The sequence below is a fragment of the Etheostoma cragini genome, chromosome 5 (genome assembly GCF_013103735.1).
Source record: "Etheostoma cragini isolate CJK2018 chromosome 5, CSU_Ecrag_1.0, whole genome shotgun sequence".
Classification (NCBI taxonomy): Eukaryota; Metazoa; Chordata; class Actinopteri; order Perciformes; family Percidae; genus Etheostoma; species Etheostoma cragini.
Window position 1 is genome coordinate 8154040 of NC_048411.1, and position 17368 is coordinate 8171407.

Genomic DNA, 17368 nt, shown 5'->3' on the forward strand with positions numbered 1-17368 from the left:
ACCCATTGCTACACTTAGTCTAGATCACAGATTTAACCCTCCCACCCCCAACCTTCAGACTCCAGTTGACCAACAAACACTCTGCTGTCCAAACAATACACGCGCTTGAAGGACTTCCACCGCGAGAAAAACCATTAAATTTTATAAGTTAATGTTTACATTTCTGTTTTTATAGCGTACTGTAGGTAGAGTTCTCTACTTGCAGATAAGGCTTTCTGTACAACATGTTTTCCTGCAGAGCTACATACGGAATGAAACAAACATCTACTGAAGTGCGGATGCATTAGAAAACAGTTGACATTGCATCTTTTTCTACAGTATATGTAAAAGGATAGGCACTTTGTCTTAAAACATCACAAAGAAGTCTATAAGAAACATTAGACCTGAAACGATGGAAAACCGTAAGCAGTTCACATAAACCACACCCTTGTTTTTTTTCATGTCATATAAAAAATAGACAATGAAAAGAACATCTACAAGGACATTTTATAGAAAACAAATCAGTCAATCAGGTACTTTCCCCACCATGCATTGCTTCTCTCTTGAAGTTTGCGAGAAACATTTAACTGACAGGGAATGTCATAAAGGATTAGGCATCACCATGGAATGGTAGTAGTCCTAAACTAAAGTACAGTGTCATGTCTTTGAGGTGTTCCAACATTTTAAATAATTTCTTTGAACTATTAACCTGTTTTTTATCTTGTTTTTCATGACACAGCAGTGCCATAACTTTCTGCTGAAACTGCAGCACTGACTCTCAAACGCTTTCCAAACCTTCAGCTACTCTATTAACCGATAACTTTACTTTCAGGTTAATTGCCTGTTGTACAGTATGTTGTGCTCTTCGCTGTAAGAATGTGGAAGAAGGTGAAATGTTAACCAGCTGATGGAGAACACAACTTATCTTGAATGTAGAGTCTTTAGACCTTCATATTATCATGAAAGAAATTGTGTATGTGATGAACAGAGTGAAGTGGTGCTGAACCACAAGTCCAAAACTTCTCAGGTCAGAAACGTGACTCCAAATTAATGCTGTTTCTTTGTGTCTTCTGTATGTGTAATTTGGCAATTGTTTCTTATTATTAGTAAGGATGAGGAAATATGTAATAAGTGAACTTCACCCGGCTATGGGGGAGTCTGCAGAGTTTTTTTGTCAACGCAACATACTTCAACGTCCAAAGTATGCCCACTAAGGATCTCGTCGCAAAAAATCGACATGGCTCAACAAGGATTCAATTCAATTCAATTCAATTTTATTTATAGTATCAATTCATGTGGCGGGCAAAATATTCCCCGGTCTTTGGACTGTTGATTGCGGCCATTTGAAGCCTGATCGACGAGTTGACCATATTGTGCTTGCCCTTCTGCCCAAATCAAACAGACTGAAAGCTGGATTGTTCAACAGAAGATCCCTCACCGGTGGGGCTTTTATCGTCAGTGAATTTATTGTGGAACAAATTTCTTCCACCTGAACCAAGCAGCCCGGCATGGATTTGTTTGAACCTAATCTCTCCGATTTCCGTGAAATGAACACGAACACTTAACTCAAAATCTGTGGCAGATTCATGGAATCACTGAAAATTCCGTGATGGGATCACAGAAAAATTCTGTGAAATTAACATGGCCCCTTAAGATAACGAAAAGGTTGCGGGTGGGCGGGACAACAACGGGTTGCATTAAGGAAAAGAAGAGCGGGAAGGCTGTATACAGTGGATGGGTTGGGTTTAGGAAAAGAAGAATGGGACGATTGGGTTTAGGAATTGTGACATTCGGGACACGATCTCCGCTCTCCTGGGTGAAAGTCCTACTCACTACCGTTGTTGCTATTAATGCTACGTCATCTTCTCATTGACTTTACTTTGACATTGCCTCCTATGGTGACCACACAAAATTTTAAGACATTCCAACCACCATCATGTAATGCACTGGTAACAGTTTGTAATCAATTCACAGAATTCTGTGAGACCAGGCTAATTTGTTTACATCTGTAACCCCCGCTTATCTGGGAGAGGAGGTGGTCTCGCACTACTCTGTCATAAGAACTGGAAGTTAACACCCCTGCCTGCTCACTGAGATCCTCCTCAGTAGGTCAACAGGCCTACTGCATGCCCCTAGCATGAACCGCAGCACCCTGGAAGAGAGGGCTTTCAGCTACATTGCCCCAAAGCTGTAGAAGTCACTGCCCGACTACATCAGACACTGACTCAATTACTGACTTTAAAAACAGACTTAAAACTTATGGACAGTCAGTCATCAGCTGAAAGTCAATCAGCTTATGGACTGACTTACTGACTTTTACTTTTAATGAGATCACTATAGTTTTAATGTCCTTTTTTGTTTGTGAAGTGACCTTGGGTGTCATGAAAGGCGCTTTGAATTTATTATTGATTATTATATTATTATTTTAGCTTTATGTCAATGTTGTATTTACAAGTTGTTGTGCTACTCCCAAATGGCAAATAAAAAAAACAAAAAAAACAACAACAATGAATGCATCTTTAAGTTTCTATTTGCAAAATTAAGCTAAATAGTTTGATGCACAGGCAAGCCCAAAGGAAAAAAGCAGAATGCACAGTGCAAGAGCCTCATTTGTAATTGTTATAAAGCTTCACTGCTTAATAATCTGAAGAAAAACAGCAAAATATATCAGCACTTGCCTTTATATGAACTGTTTCCCTGGAATACCTACTGGAGTTATGAACAACACACAGCAAGTCTAGTAGTTTTTCTTTTCTTTGGATCTTTCGTTTTCTTTCAACGTCAGGAGATATTATCACCTTAATGTTTAGTCTCGTCTGTGCTCATAACGTAATGCTATTTAAGGATCAATATGGTGTTGTCAACAAAACAATGAAGTCAAAGCGAATCAAGGGCAGGTTCTGTAAGAAACCTGATGTTTGGAAAAAGTCTAGTCTTCTTTTGGATAATGCTACGTGCCCTTTGGTGAAGAGTATTCAAATACTACCCTTCTTCTAGCTTTCTCTGCTGTTTAGATGATCTCCCTAACCTTTGTTTTCCACGTTAGAATTAAAATATGGCATTAAACACACACATATTGACAATTTAAACTCAAGCCTTCAAAGAAGATGATAAAACTCATCACACTTCCTCAAAAATGCATTAAAAAGAATGGTTAAAGCCATGCTAGCACCATTCGTCCTCCTCTGCCTCCTGGTAATACCTGGGTGCCCTGACGCCAGAGCCTGGGCTGGCTCTGCCCCCAAAGTTGATGTGGTACCCGTTGGGCACCCCAAGGTTTTGCTGTGGAGCAGGTAGCAGGGCTCCCATCATCTGAGGAAGTGCGGTCCGAGATGAGTGCCCAGCACAGGGGCTGGGCGACCGTGACACCGCATCCTGAAAGACGTCCAGCTGGTCCCGGAGACTTCCGTAGAGTCTGCTCAGGGCCTCATCATGGCCCTGGCCCAGGAAAGGCTCGGAGCTGATACGAGTAACAGGGCAGGGAAAGTGGTGGTAGCCGCTTTGCTGGAGGGTATTGTGCTCCGACTGGCCGCGGCTTAGTCGGCCGGGACTCAGAGAGGCCAGGCTGGACACAAAGTGCACAGGAGATGAATTGGCAGTCTTGTAGGCCACCCCAGGTCGCGGGGTGTGGGGGGTCTTGGGGAGCTGCCGACGTCCGCGGCTTGGTGTGCTAGAACTGGAGCTCAGTGCCACTGGGCTTCCTTTAACCCAACCACTGCCCTAGATGAAAATTGGACAAGCAATTTGAAACCATAAAATGAATGAGAAAATTATGTACCAGAGGAAAGGAAACAGGGACAGGGCCACCAGAAGGAGGAAATGAAAGACACCAAAATGTGATGTGATGACACGAAAGATGACAGATCAAATGAGAGAAAGAACACAGACAGAGAAGACAGAATAAAAGAACAAGCATTAATGGAAAGGCATCGACAGATAGACACAATGGATGGAATATGATGAAAAGAGAAAGTGGGCAAAGAAGTGAAAGGCCATGAGAAGCTGTACTAAAGGCAGACAGGAGAAAGTAGCACTAGACCATGAAGAGGAATCTTAGTCACATTTAATTTCCATTTGTTATGTTCTCTTCTATACTTCCATTCCCACATTCAACACACTAGGCTGGTCTAAGGTTGCTTCTTCTTCTAAACGCATACAGTATAGATACCTGACAGTGAGATTAAAAAAAACACGTCTTGTCAATGTGGCCCACCTCTGATATGGATCTTGGTATAGATTAATTTTAAATTTATCATGAAATTGATCCATTTCATTTCAACAGACTGGTTTCATGGTGGTCCAGTGACAGGAACGGCAGAGGTTTGTCCCTCATTTTCACTGGTTCAACTGCTGTGCTGTGTGTGATGATCTTAAGTTTGCGTGTTATGAATATTTCACTTATACTGTACAGTTTTGAATAGACATCTCCATATGTGACAGACAACTGGCAGATAAATCCCTTCTCAGTTACCTGGAAAACATCTGGACAGGATGCACAGATATTGTGCTGATATCAAATAAGAAAAGTATCATGTTAAAGTCTGAGAACCAGTGTTATTATGTATGTAAGTTACTATATGATATGATCATTTTAAACTAATGTCAACAATATATATATATATATATATATATATAACCTGGATTCAAACCAAGATCCTTCTTGAGGTGAGAAGGAAGTGCTAACTACTTAACCACCGTGCTGCCTAAAGGTCTAATGTGTGGGAATTTCTCCTATCTAGCGCTGAGATCGTATATTGCAATCCACTCGCACCACGCACTTCAAATGACATATTACAGCTACGGTAGCCTTCACGCTTCAAAAAGCCGGCCTTTTGATTTTTTAAATATCCTTTTTCTTTTTATGGAAGAAGAAGACTCCTCCTGTTCCTGAAACTTGGATTTTGAATACGTGCATAATAGTCAGGAATTTTCCAGGTGGGCCGGTAGTGTTTTGAGGCCGCTGCCCGCTGGTCAAACTAACCTGCACGGCGGGCTGCAGCATCCTCTTATTCCAGAAGATTCATCTCTCCCCCGTCTCCTGAGAGCCGGTGGTCTACAAAATTTCCCGGTGGATTTTTTTGTCCCACTCCGCCTCAGAACATATTAATATAACGTTTGGCCCTCCATGTTTCCTTCTTCAAACTTGTCGGGGCGGAAAAGCATTGATACCCGTTAGCAGCATTCGCAGCATCTGGGTGTTTATCAAGTGACAGCAAAAACCCAAAAAGCGGAGCGGTATATCCTGTATGTCCCTTAACGGTTAAGGTATTTCAAGATGGCGCATGACTATGGAGAATCTTCCCCAGTTCATACAAGCGCAATTGTAAGATTTCAAGTCAATAGGAATACTTGAAATTGATGGTGGTGGTTCAATATTCATAAAAAAGACTAGTTTGCAAAGAGCAATATAGATTTTGATAAGGAACAACTAAAAACGTTATACACCGGACCTTCAAGTTATTATAAAGTCTTATTTTGATCAGGTTCCACACAGGTCTAAATTTATATTTTTCTCATTACTATTAAAGAGTTATATTGTTTTTTGATATAAATGGAGATTTCTAATTGATAAGAATGACATTCTGAGGGAAAATAGTATTAGATAATAAACACTGTCAGATGAACCCCAAACTCGATAAAAACCCTTTTGAGAATCCCTTCACCTGATATAATGCCTTGTGTATCCCTACTCTACATGCTGTTGCCTTCCCACCTGCTTGGTGCTGGTTTCCTGCCCGTCACTGGGAGAGGCGGCACAGCTGGTGGTGGCAGATTTGGTGTGGCAGTGTTCCCGACTGCAGTAGCGGTCGCAGGAGTAGTAGCGCTGCTTGTTCGCCGAGGAGTGTTGTTTCCTGTCGTGGGAGCGTCCACGGTCGTGGGCTCGCTCTCTGGAGGCAGCTGGGTCTGGATCTTCTGTTGCACCTGTGGAGGACAATATTGCATGGTGAATGGTGATTGTAGATAATATTAGAGTCATGGCTATTGCAACTTTTGGTGTCTTAACTTTGGTCCATTAGGGCTTTGAGTGCAAGTACTCTTCAAAGAAGCTACAGTTGTTATTCATGGTAGACATTTTTACTTTGTCATAGTAGGAAAAGCAATGTAGGTTTTATTAATACCAGTAATTACTTCTACCAAGGCAGTCATGTTTTTGGATCAGTTTGTCAGTCAGTCAGTCAGCAGGATTATGAAAAAACTATTGGCACAATTTTCATGAAACATGGTGGAAGGGTGTAGCATTGGCAAAGGAAGAACCCATTGAATTATGAAGCGGCTCCGAATCACAGGTCAGATACAGAAATTTATCAATTTTAAAAACATTTATCAGTGCTATGATTCTGAATGATTTGTCAGCCTTTAAGCACTCTAAAATTCATAAACTTGTATGTGTTTGTGTATGTCTGTTTTTTATGTCTTAATGGTAATAAAAAGTCTTTCCTCTCTGCATTTTTGGTCCTTTAACGTGTTCTTACGTCTCAGTATATGGTTTCTTAATTGTATAATAAAAATATTTGATCACAAAAAAACATTGGTGTTCATAGGGCATTTGTGCTGCAATCATGTAGTGTTGGTATAATGGAAAAAATCTGTTCCAGACGGCGAAAGTTAATAAGATCACCCCCTCATACATACACCGATCACACTCAGCTTGAAGCGCTGCCGGCACGAATGAGGTAAAAAACAGGAGTGAGTCGCTTCATTGACATATGGCACTCGATTCTCCCCGTTCAGTGACACAAGTCGGGTTAAAAACCAACTCTTCGGTCAGTTTGTCAACACTAGTCTGCAACCATGGTAATGATGTTAACCATATTCACGATCTGCGTTTAGCATGCTAATATTTGCTAATTAGCTCAAAACACAAAGTTGAACTGACACTCATTAATTTTGCAGGTATTTCATCATATAACAAAGTATAATTCCTATGACTCTGCCCTTGTACACTAAATGGAGCCTGATTATTTTAAATGCTCTGAATAAGGCTTTGTGCCGGAACACGTCAGTGTTAATTTATTGTGATGTGAGCCTACTTACTTAAGAAGAATGATAGTATTCTGGCCTCCTTAACTTGAGAACCTGACATGTGCTATCTTTTCTTAACTTATTGGAAAATGCCTGTCTTTATACTGTAATAAATTTCCCCTCTTACTAAAGCAAGCATTACTTAAAGTACATGTGCAACTTACTTAAAGCACGCTATGCTTTGTAAAATCAATGCATTCATTTCACTTTCCAGGCTCTGTTGTCTCACAGCCAACCTAGATAGAGCATTGCTGATCTCTAACATCACTGTGTCCATGTTCGGACACCACTCGCTGCTATTGCCATATCCGGACACTTCAGCCTGACACACTTTCTGGTCTTTTGGCAGTACTTTGCATTTCCGATCATCACCAAAATGTTAACAGAATTTATGTATACCCATCTAACAATCTACGTATGAAATGACCTATGTGTACAAGGACATTTACATGTCTCAGTAGTATATGAAAGTGGAAAAGACGTAAGAACGCTCGGACGATGGAATTTCCTCCTCTATTTTTACTGAATTGGACATTAAGGAGCTCTCATTGCATTATTCATAGGTGTTGAAGCATGGTATTTTATAGGAAAGGACAGAAGTAAGATCCGATAGCTTTGACAGCATTGATAGGACTTTCTTTAACTAACTGTCTTTAGCGTTGTCCAGTTATGGCCAAGGGTAGCCCACGGCTAATTCATCGGCAATAGCGTACTTTAGCGGCTCTTGTAAAGTAAAGGCTAAAGTAACAAGTTAACACCATATACCGTTAGAAAGTTAAGAAGTCACACGATAGTTTTACACCATTAAGTTAACTTAAAACATCAATAGATCATTTATATTTGTATTTTAACAGATATTTTGATAGAACGTTAGCCAAGACATGTCCGAACGTGCTCACAGCTGAAACCTGCCGGTGCGGCCACAACTCATGCTTTAACTCTAACATAAGGTGCTATGCACATCTTTTACACAGAGGTAAAAAAACATTACTGTACATTTGGATAGAACAGTCACTACTGACATTACTTATGTATTACTTTCATATAGGTCCACCCACAACAATATGCACCCCAAATATTATGAAAATGTAATTTACTGCAGAATTAGCTTACCTATTGTTCTACACCTTAGGAGTATCCACAACAGTACCTACTCTCCTTGATTGGACTGGTGAACAGCTGATCTACCCCCCCACATCACAGGCAGAACCACAGCAACACTATTAACCCATAAACCCACTAAACAGGCAAAGTCAAAGGATAAAGCATTGAATAAATGCAAAACATTAAACTAAAACAATTACACTAAGTTAAGGATTAAGCAAGCACAAAACATAGTCTATTTTGGGAACATCGAAAAGGAAGAAAGGCAGCCTTTTCACAGTGATGATAAATATAAGTTAAAGAGTATTGATTCATGATAGGGATGAAATAATAGCTGAACAAAAGTGTCCTGCTTTGCACTGGACATGATGAGGCAGTCCTTAGGCTTTTCTGGTTAAAATATACAACAAATGGGACTTCAGGATAAAGTGTGTTATGTATGCTGTGCTGTGTGTCTATGAGTGATGACTAACCAGCCGAGCTTGGTGGTTGTCCACTCAGAGGTGCATCCAAAGACCTCTGCATTTTCTCTCTGTCTTTATCTCTGTCCCTGTCTCTACGATGGTGACAGCGGTGGTGATGATGATGGTGGTGGGGTCGGTCCTGGCTGGGTTTCTCCAGGGTGTAGTCCCGCAGGTTGACCTCCTGGGGCCGCTGTGGGGCTGCAGTGGACGCTGAGCGCTTCATAGGACTGGCATCAGGGACAGACTAAGGGAGGAGGGAGAGAGACAGATACAGAAAGGCTCACTGAGAATCATGTCTGCCACAAGGTTTTTATCCAGCATTAAAGTACTTGTAGTTTTTGAATAGCTACAGAACAGTACTATGGCTACACCTGATTCTTGCGCATTACATCTCTGTTACTGCTTTTCTCTATTGCCGGCTTTCTGACCTGCAAACCTGTCCTGCCTCTCTTGAATTAGTTCGTTTAGACTTTTAGGGACATCATTTGAAATTGGGAAAAATTTGAAGTTGGAAAAAAGGTAATAAATTGCAATATACAGCAAAATATTGCAATATGTTTAAAATTGCAATAATAACATAGCGTGACATACGTATCATGATGATATCATATCATTGTGAGGTCTCTGGTGATTACCACCCCTATGGCCTTAGCTGTGAGTCTGTTTCTGAACTCCGTGCCGTGCCTTGTTTATGTTGTCTTCATCCCTATTTTACCTGAATGCTGAATGTTACTGTTTTCGACAGTATAATCTAGCCAAATATGGGCGCAGCACTGTCCTGCCGGCCATATTCTTGTGCAGAAGTTAGGAGTGACCAAGGATATTTTTCTTAATAACATTTTTTTTCACAGCAGACCATTTGGCATGTCATAGTAGAAAAAGTACAGGTGTATAGTAATTGATGGCACTGAAAACCCTTTCAGGTCAGTTAAAGGAACTGCGCCATCATTAACAAAATTAGCTTCACCTGTGTTTTTTATACTATGACGAGTCAAAATGTCTGCCGGCAAAAAGGTGAAGAGCCAGGCTTCCCAAAGTTCCTTGCTGTCATTTGAAAGAAGGACCCTGAGGAAGCCCAAGAATTGTCTTTCTTCTTTAGTATTGCATACCCTGAGACATTCCTGGGTTAGACCTTGCCTCCAACTCCACACCATTCAGATTGTAACATGAGACTTTTATTTATTAAAGGCACTGACAAAATATAAGACATTAGACCAGAAATGTAATAATTTGAAAATGTATAATGTTTTAAAAAAATGTCTTGTATGCCACATGGTTCAGCAAAGACCATGGCCAATAACCAACATTAAGACCGCAGCAGTGGGAACACCTGGCCAGTTTGCATCTACAGCCCATTTTCATTTTCTATTGAAAAAATAAAGGACCTGGTGAGCTAAAACAGATTCCCTGAAGTCATAACCATTTGTTAGAAAAACATCTTAACTCACTGGTGTCTATTCCACTTCTGGAAAGAAGGTGGAGAAATGACTAGTATGGGTTTTTGGGAAATGTAATTTCTTGTTGAAGAACATTACTTTTTCAAACTGCAAACAACTGTGTGACATGTTGTGTGTGAAAGTGTGTACATACAACTAGAGGGATCCCTGGAGAGTGGCGTGAGTGGCTCCGCTGTTATGCAGGTGATAGATGAAGGGCAGAAAAATAGAAATTAAGAACAGCAGAAAAAGAGATCAGGATTCAGGAATATTAACCAAGATCCACACCGGCTATAGTTTGTGGTTAAAGAAGTTTTCACATCTTTTACTAAAAGCCACTTTGTATAGAATATTTAGGTAATCATTTTCTTTCTGTTTGAAGAAAAAGTATAGAATCCTGTTGAAAATTGATGCTCTAGATATTTGGTACAGAGGAGGTACACAAGCATTGTTGCCTTTTTTGATACCACCTCTGATGGGAGGCAAAGTAAGAGATTTTTTAATTTAACACAAAGTGGCTTTAAAACACTGAAAAAGAAAGTCTGGGATTGCGCTATGCGGTTCTTCCAGCTGTTCCCAACTTGTCAAATGCCAACGATCAACAGCCGGACCTGCTTTCAAAACAAAGAACAGGTAACATCACGGATTAACAGACGCAGAGAGGTAGAGTGTGTTCATTCTCTGTTCAGGACTCCATTACTCCACTATATCTTTACATAGGATATATTTGTTTCCTGTTCTATTCATGTTCTAAAAGTATCAAGTACAGCCCTTGAAGTATAAGTTAATCATCAAAATGATGATGTGACCCTGGCAGTTGTGTTTTTTATGGGATATAGCTCCTGACATAGCCTCGTCCTACCAGACTGTTGTACATTTCATTTGTATAGAGAGTCTGGCCACTCTCAATGGACAAGTGATAACTTCCTTAAAGGTGGGTACTTTGTGGAAATTTAAGACTACTGGATATTGCCAGAGCCACTTTGGATCTGCCATAACCATTCACTAACAACAAGGCTTATATTTAGCATTAGTATTGCTAGTGTAAGCCTAATGTGCCTTAGCCAAATCCTTCACCCCTAACAGAGCAAGCTGGAAAATCAAACTACTCCCAAACGCTTGGGTGGGAGGCCACAACATCATGGCCACCAACAAAACTCAGCAAAGATTGCTCTTGCTTGCGCTTTAACTTCTGGATATTTGGCAGCGTACCACAACGAATGGCTTCACTCCCATCTTTTTTCATCTTTACGGAACTACAACTCAAACAAGCGCACGTCCTCAACGTCATCGTTCTCAGCCACTCCCTCTGTTCGCTGATTGGACGTGGTCAAAAGAAAATCCAAGAATATACCGCAAACCCGGACGGAGTAGTCAAGGGCAATTTCCATTTTCATTACTCGCAACAATCCCAGCAGTCCCACGTGCAGTCACTGACCAAGGGTCAAATTAATTTCCTTGTTTCTGTTATGAAGACGAGACATGCGTATAGCAAAATACGTCCCTTCCAAGATGTAAACATTTTAACATCAATGTACGGTGTAAGGTTTTTCACTATAAAGTTGCTAAAAGTTGCTGTTGTTTCAATCCTGTAGGCTCCCTGCAGCGGGCGGGGCTTCTCCGTTCCCCCAGCGACTGACGCGCACACACTATCACACGTGGTGGATGCAGGAAAAACCACAGATGAGACGTTCAGGATGGCCTAAATTGGGGACAACTACAGTATTAAAGGTGCAATGATAAATTAAAGTCAAATAAGAACTTTGTGACAGTGGCGGTTGGATTTTTAAATCGGGTAGCCCGGGTGGTCGAAAAAGTTAACTTCATGCCCTGCATGGGACCTAGTCAGGCGCAGAGCTGTCAACTAACCAGCACCTGGTGGAGCAGCCATGGTGGAGAGACTGTGGAGAGATTATGCACTGCAGGATGCATTGGAAGATTTTTCTATGTATTTCTGCACAGCACTCCCTCTGCTTCTTTCAGCACATCCTGGAGTCTGCCTCAGTGACTATCACAGATATCTACATTTCAATTCATGAGAACATTTCAGTTTCTGTTCTTGCCCGCCAGGCTTGTTATCTGGAGAGGGGCCAACAAGAGTATCCCCTGCACATTAAAATAGGGTTTTGCCCATACTGCATTAAAAGGTGATGACACTGGAAAATTAGGATCAAATGTACCAAGTCAGCTGGGTTAAGGGAATTTAGTGTTGGCTTTGATTTCTGTGCAACTTCACTATGAACAGATGGGGTTTGACTGGTTCATTCATTGAGGTTTCCCATGTCACCACAGCAAAAAAGGAACTTAAAAAAGAGAAAAGGTTGATGCCAGATGTCGTCTGATGATCCTGTCAAAGCTGAGCTCAAATTAAGCAAAATAAAAGTGCTGTTATTGAGGCTGTAGCCCCAGAGTTCAGACTCTTACAGTACAGTTCCCATCACACTCAAGCATGAGAACATTTTCAAAAGGCCTGCATTAAATGAATTGGCTGGAGGATTTCCTGCCCTTTGTTCCAGAAGGTGAGAAAAATAAGACAGTAAGTCAACAAGGCAACCTTCCACACAGATTCATTTCATCCATTGATTAATCCTCCACTCCAGATTATTTCTCCTCTACACTAACATAATTACCCTCTTCCTCTCCCAGTAAATCTTGGATCCAAAGCCATTTGGAGCCACTATCATCTTTTTTGTTAGCAGCAAGAGAAAAAGGATACTGGACAAATAGCTGGCGGCCTGCCAGAATCTAATCAGATTACTTCTCCTCTTCAGTGAGAGTAGAATCAACAAAAGCTCTTCCAATTGGGCTGTGAAAGCAATTGACCTCAAATGCATGAATCGATCAACATCACTCAGGAAATGAGGAGCTCATTATATTTAGAGTTTTTTAGCCATAACCTTAAATAGTCCCAACTCCTACATGTTTGTAAATTCTAATCACAGTGGTATGTTTGTGTTTGCAGGGAAATCAGAGATGTAGGTGTTGTGCAGTGTTAATTTTAAACAAAAACTACAAAAGACAAATAATTAACAACCCTGTGCCTAGACAAAACAACAACAAAAAATCAGTGTCCTCACAGGAGGCTTTTAAGCTGCGTTTTTAAGTTGTCTGTCTCATGTTCTATTTTAACAGAACAGTTGTCGAGGCAATAGAGTAACATTTTACCCAAGCTATACCCAAAGCATATTTTTACGCTTCGTCTATTTTCTTCCATTTTAAAAGCATAATACTATATAGACACGGTGTACTCTACAATCCCACTGAAAATAAGACAAAACAGCAGCAATAAAACGCTGAAAACATGCAGACCAGCATGCCCGCATTTCTACATGCTTAACTTTAAGTTTAAGTTGGCTATCTTTATTGTTTTTAGGCCATCGGTAACTATTGGCTAAAGGAATAATATCCCATGAATGTTATCGGATGTTTAAGTGGCTTCACGGCTAGTCACAAGCTAAACCTGGAACAGATGACTGAATCCAGCTTCTGCTATGCAGTGGAGGGATCACGCAGCTCTGATAATGCCAAGTGAGCAAGAACAAGAGTGATTGAGCAACCCTTTTTGAACAACCAGAGTTTGGAACTGCCAACTGGCCAAATCTTTACAACATGTCAATCTGTTGTAAAAATCTTCCGTGGCATGGGAACTGTGGTTGGGTGAACCATTACAGTTTGGTATTAAAGCGCCCATGTTATGCTCATTTTCAGATTTAACAAATGTATTTTGAGGTTGTACCAGAATAAGTTTACATGGTTTCATTTTCAAAAAACACCATATCTTTGTTGTACTGCACATTGCCTCAGGTCCTGTTTTCACCCTGTGTGTTTAGGTCTCTATTTTAACAACAGTGCGAAATCTCAATTCAATACTATTTTTGTTGGGAGTTGCACATGCACAGTAGCTAGGTAAGATCACATCCGCTAGATAACTCTTTCTCCAACTTTGGTCAATACAAGGCAGGATTAGCTGGGGGATTTCTTCTAAACAAAAAAAAAAAAGTGGGCTATAGCAATGTTGTACCATTGAGAACGAGCTAGCATGCTAGCTCTAGCATGCTAGCTCTAGCATGCGCTGCGGTTAGCTACCTCATCTCGGCTAGTGACGTAGTTTACCGTGGAGATTTTTAACAACTCACCCGGAGACTCTGACATTCAGAAACCGTATCTCACTTAAAACAGCATTAATAGTTTTTTATCCCAAGTTTGTATGCGTGTTGAAGCACCAGTGACACAAAATAACAGCCCAAATCCCAGAAAAAGTGATTTTTTTCATAATATGGGGACTTTAAGAGATGAAGGGCCTTTTCTGTTAAACTCACAATAGACAAGAACAACGCCACATTAAAACAAAAAATGCAAAAATGAGACTAAAATGGAACAATAGAAACTATAGTTTAGTTTTTGTTTACTAAAAGTAACATAATATTGAATGATGACTAAAATTTGACTGAATAATAAGCATTTCCGTCAAATGGCTAAGACTTAAACAAAATCATAAAGTCTTAAAATGAGCAATGGTGTGGTGAAGATGAGGTGTTACCTGCAGCTCAGCATTGAGTCGAGGCATAGAGGCAGCTCTGCCCTGGTTCTCCAGACCTGAGCCTGGGAATGGGATTGTACTGCTGGCACTGGTCTCTATCTCGCTCATCTCCACCGACTCCTGGGCACACACACACACACACACACACACACACACACACACACACACACACACAGACACACACACACACCATTAGCATCATTTGGTGTGTGCTTTGTGTGCTTGATTTCACCATAAGCATCAGTATTCTTCAGCAGATGATAAGCAACTTTAAAAAAATAAAAGCTAAATTAACGACTAATAATTAGTGAATGAAAAAAGTATTTGTGTCAAAAAGGAGAAACTCAAGAGCAGCATAACTATAAGTTAGACATCTTTCTGCTGTTGTAGCGATGAAATTAGTGCTGTGAAAACGTATATTATACTATGTATCAAGACAACAACTAAACAAAGAGGAAGGGTTGTGTTTGCAGTAACAGCAAATTTAAATATTAGCAAAAAACAGGCAGGCTTCTTTTTTTAAATACCGTATTGGTCTGAATATAAGACAGGTTTTTTTTCCAGGAAAAAAGTCTGAAAAAGTGGGATTGTCTTATCAGTGTCTAGACTCTCAGCTGTTCAAGTTGGAGAATGCAGGGATGTCACCTGTTTCAAGAGCCAATAGAAAAGTCAGCTATAAACTGTAGAAATAAAATGCTCCATGAAAGATTTTATTTTCAATGTTGCATACAGCTGATCGAAAAGCAGAGTTTTAGATGGAGCCTCCACGAGAGAGAGACTAAAGAGAGAGAGAGCCAAGCGGCAAAGCCGTGAATCAGAGAAATAAATCATTTTTTGCTGATGAATCACTAGAAGTATAACTGTAGCAAACATCTCACTATCACTAACCATCCATCCATCTTCGACTGCTTATCCGGTATCGGGTCGCGGGGGCAGCAGCTCCAGCAGGGGACCCCAAACTTCCCTTTCCCGAGCCACATCAACCAGCTCCGACTGGGGGATCCCGAGGCGTTCCCAGGCCAGGTTGGAGATATAATCTCGCCACCTAGTCCTGGGTCTTCCCCGAGGCCTCCTCCCAGCTGGACGTGCCTGGAACACCTCCCTAGGGAGGCGCCCAGGAGGCATCCTTACCAGATGCCCGAACCACCTCAACTGGCTCCTTTCGACGCGAAGGAGCAGCGGCTCTACTCCGAGCTCCTCTCGGATGACTAAGCTTCTCACCCTATCTTTAAGGGAGAGGCCAGCCACCCTCCTGAGGAAACCCATTTCGGCCACTTGTACCCTGGATCTTGTTCTTTCGGTCATGACCCAGCCTTCATGACCATAGGTGAGGGTAGGAACGAAAATTGCCCGGTAGATCGAGAGCTTTGCCTTCTGGCTCAGCTCCCTTTTCGTCACAACGGTGCGATAAACGGAATGTTATACCGCACCAGCTGCTCCGATTCTCCGACCAACCTCACGCTCCATTGTCCCCTCACTCGCGAACAAGACCCCAAGGTACTTAAACTCCTTCACTTGGGGTAAGGACTCACCCCCTACCCAAAGAAAGCACTCCATTGGTTTCCTGCTATCACTAACGTTAGCCAAATTCATACATAGAAAAAACACATGATATATCCAGCAACAAAAAGCCTGGAAGTCAGAAGTAGAGCGGAAGTACAACAAGGTGTTGTCGTGGAGATGTAACACCGTCTCAAAATGCAAACAGCCAGAGAAAATATTACCATGGTCCTCAAAGCGGGTCACAAGACTTACTTTATAAAACAGTATTCTAAAATAAGCCTGTTTATAATACAGGCCTGGTTCTTTTTTTAATTTGTGGTAAAAAGGCCCTGGCTACTTACATGTATTCAGTGACATCTTAATTTGTACTTTTACTAGATCATGTATTTAACTATGGCTTTACCAATTAGTAATTACATTTTTTTCATTCTGTTAATTCATGACTCACCCATATAAACAGATGCACATCTGTTCAACAATGAGTAAAATGCTGTTTCACACACACAGCAGGTGTTGCAATTGTGTCCGTCTACAGTACCTGGGTGATGGCAGTGTCTGGTGTGTCCTCAGATGGGCCCCTGGACATGGTTCTCTTGGTCTTAGCTCGGGGTGCTTCCTTGGGTTTCTCCATCACCCAAGATGATGATGCCTTGATGTTGTGATCATGGCCTTGCCTGTTTGTTGTAGCAGTCACAGCTCAGCATAATGGTCAGAGATGTATATTAACAAAGTAGAATTACTTCACTACTGTACTTATATACTAAAAGGCTCTATCGGTACTCTACTGGAGTATTATTGTTATCTCCTGCTTCCACTTTTACTTCAGTACATACAGTATTTTTGATGAGTTTAATACTTTTACTCGGTTACTTTTTTTATGGCTACATCGTTACTCGCTAAAATTATAAAAGTGTTATGAATCATTTCAAACCTACATTATCCCTGTCACCAGGTTTGATGAAGCTAGCTCATCATTGAGCAAATCAAGCGATCTAGCTGTGTTATAAGAAGACCGCGCGTGCCCCCGTTCTGCCTTTCGCTCTGCTGCCTGCCTGCATTGAGAACACTTGAGCTTTGTTAGTTTGTTTCGAGATGGAAGAACCAGAGACACCACCTTCGACTTTTAGTAATTGTGGAGGTGAGGGTGAAGAAGGAGACCACCCCTGGCCCTACATAGAGTCCTTGTTTTCATTTGTTGGAGTGAAAGTGCCTACTCTGCCTCCCGAAAGATTGCGAAATAATGGCCTTCAAAAATCCACTGTCAAATTTGAAGAAACATATCAAGGTAAGTTGCAAATATAATACCCCAACTTGAGCTA

General features: G+C 41.1%; 1 protein-coding gene across 2 annotated transcripts in view; it reads right to left on the minus strand.

Moving 5' to 3' along the window:
* Positions 1–1289: 1289 nt before the first annotated feature.
* cacna1ba (calcium channel, voltage-dependent, N type, alpha 1B subunit, a) overlaps positions 1290–17368 on the minus strand; it is a 168458-nt gene continuing 152379 nt past the window's right edge. Inside the window, exons 48-53 of one of the 2 annotated variants that reach the window (XM_034871800.1) lie at positions 16588–16723; positions 14547–14666; positions 10161–10199; positions 8580–8814; positions 5693–5901; positions 1290–3699 (exon numbers count right to left, since the gene is read on the minus strand). In XM_034871800.1, coding sequence (XP_034727691.1) covers positions 3145–3699; positions 5693–5901; positions 8580–8814; positions 10161–10199; positions 14547–14666; positions 16588–16723 — 1294 coding nt within the window. In that variant the 3' untranslated portion in view covers positions 1290–3144. The remainder of the gene's footprint in view (positions 3700–5692; positions 5902–8579; positions 8815–10160; positions 10200–14546; positions 14667–16587; positions 16724–17368) is intronic. The other variant, XM_034871799.1, reaches the window with a different exon arrangement.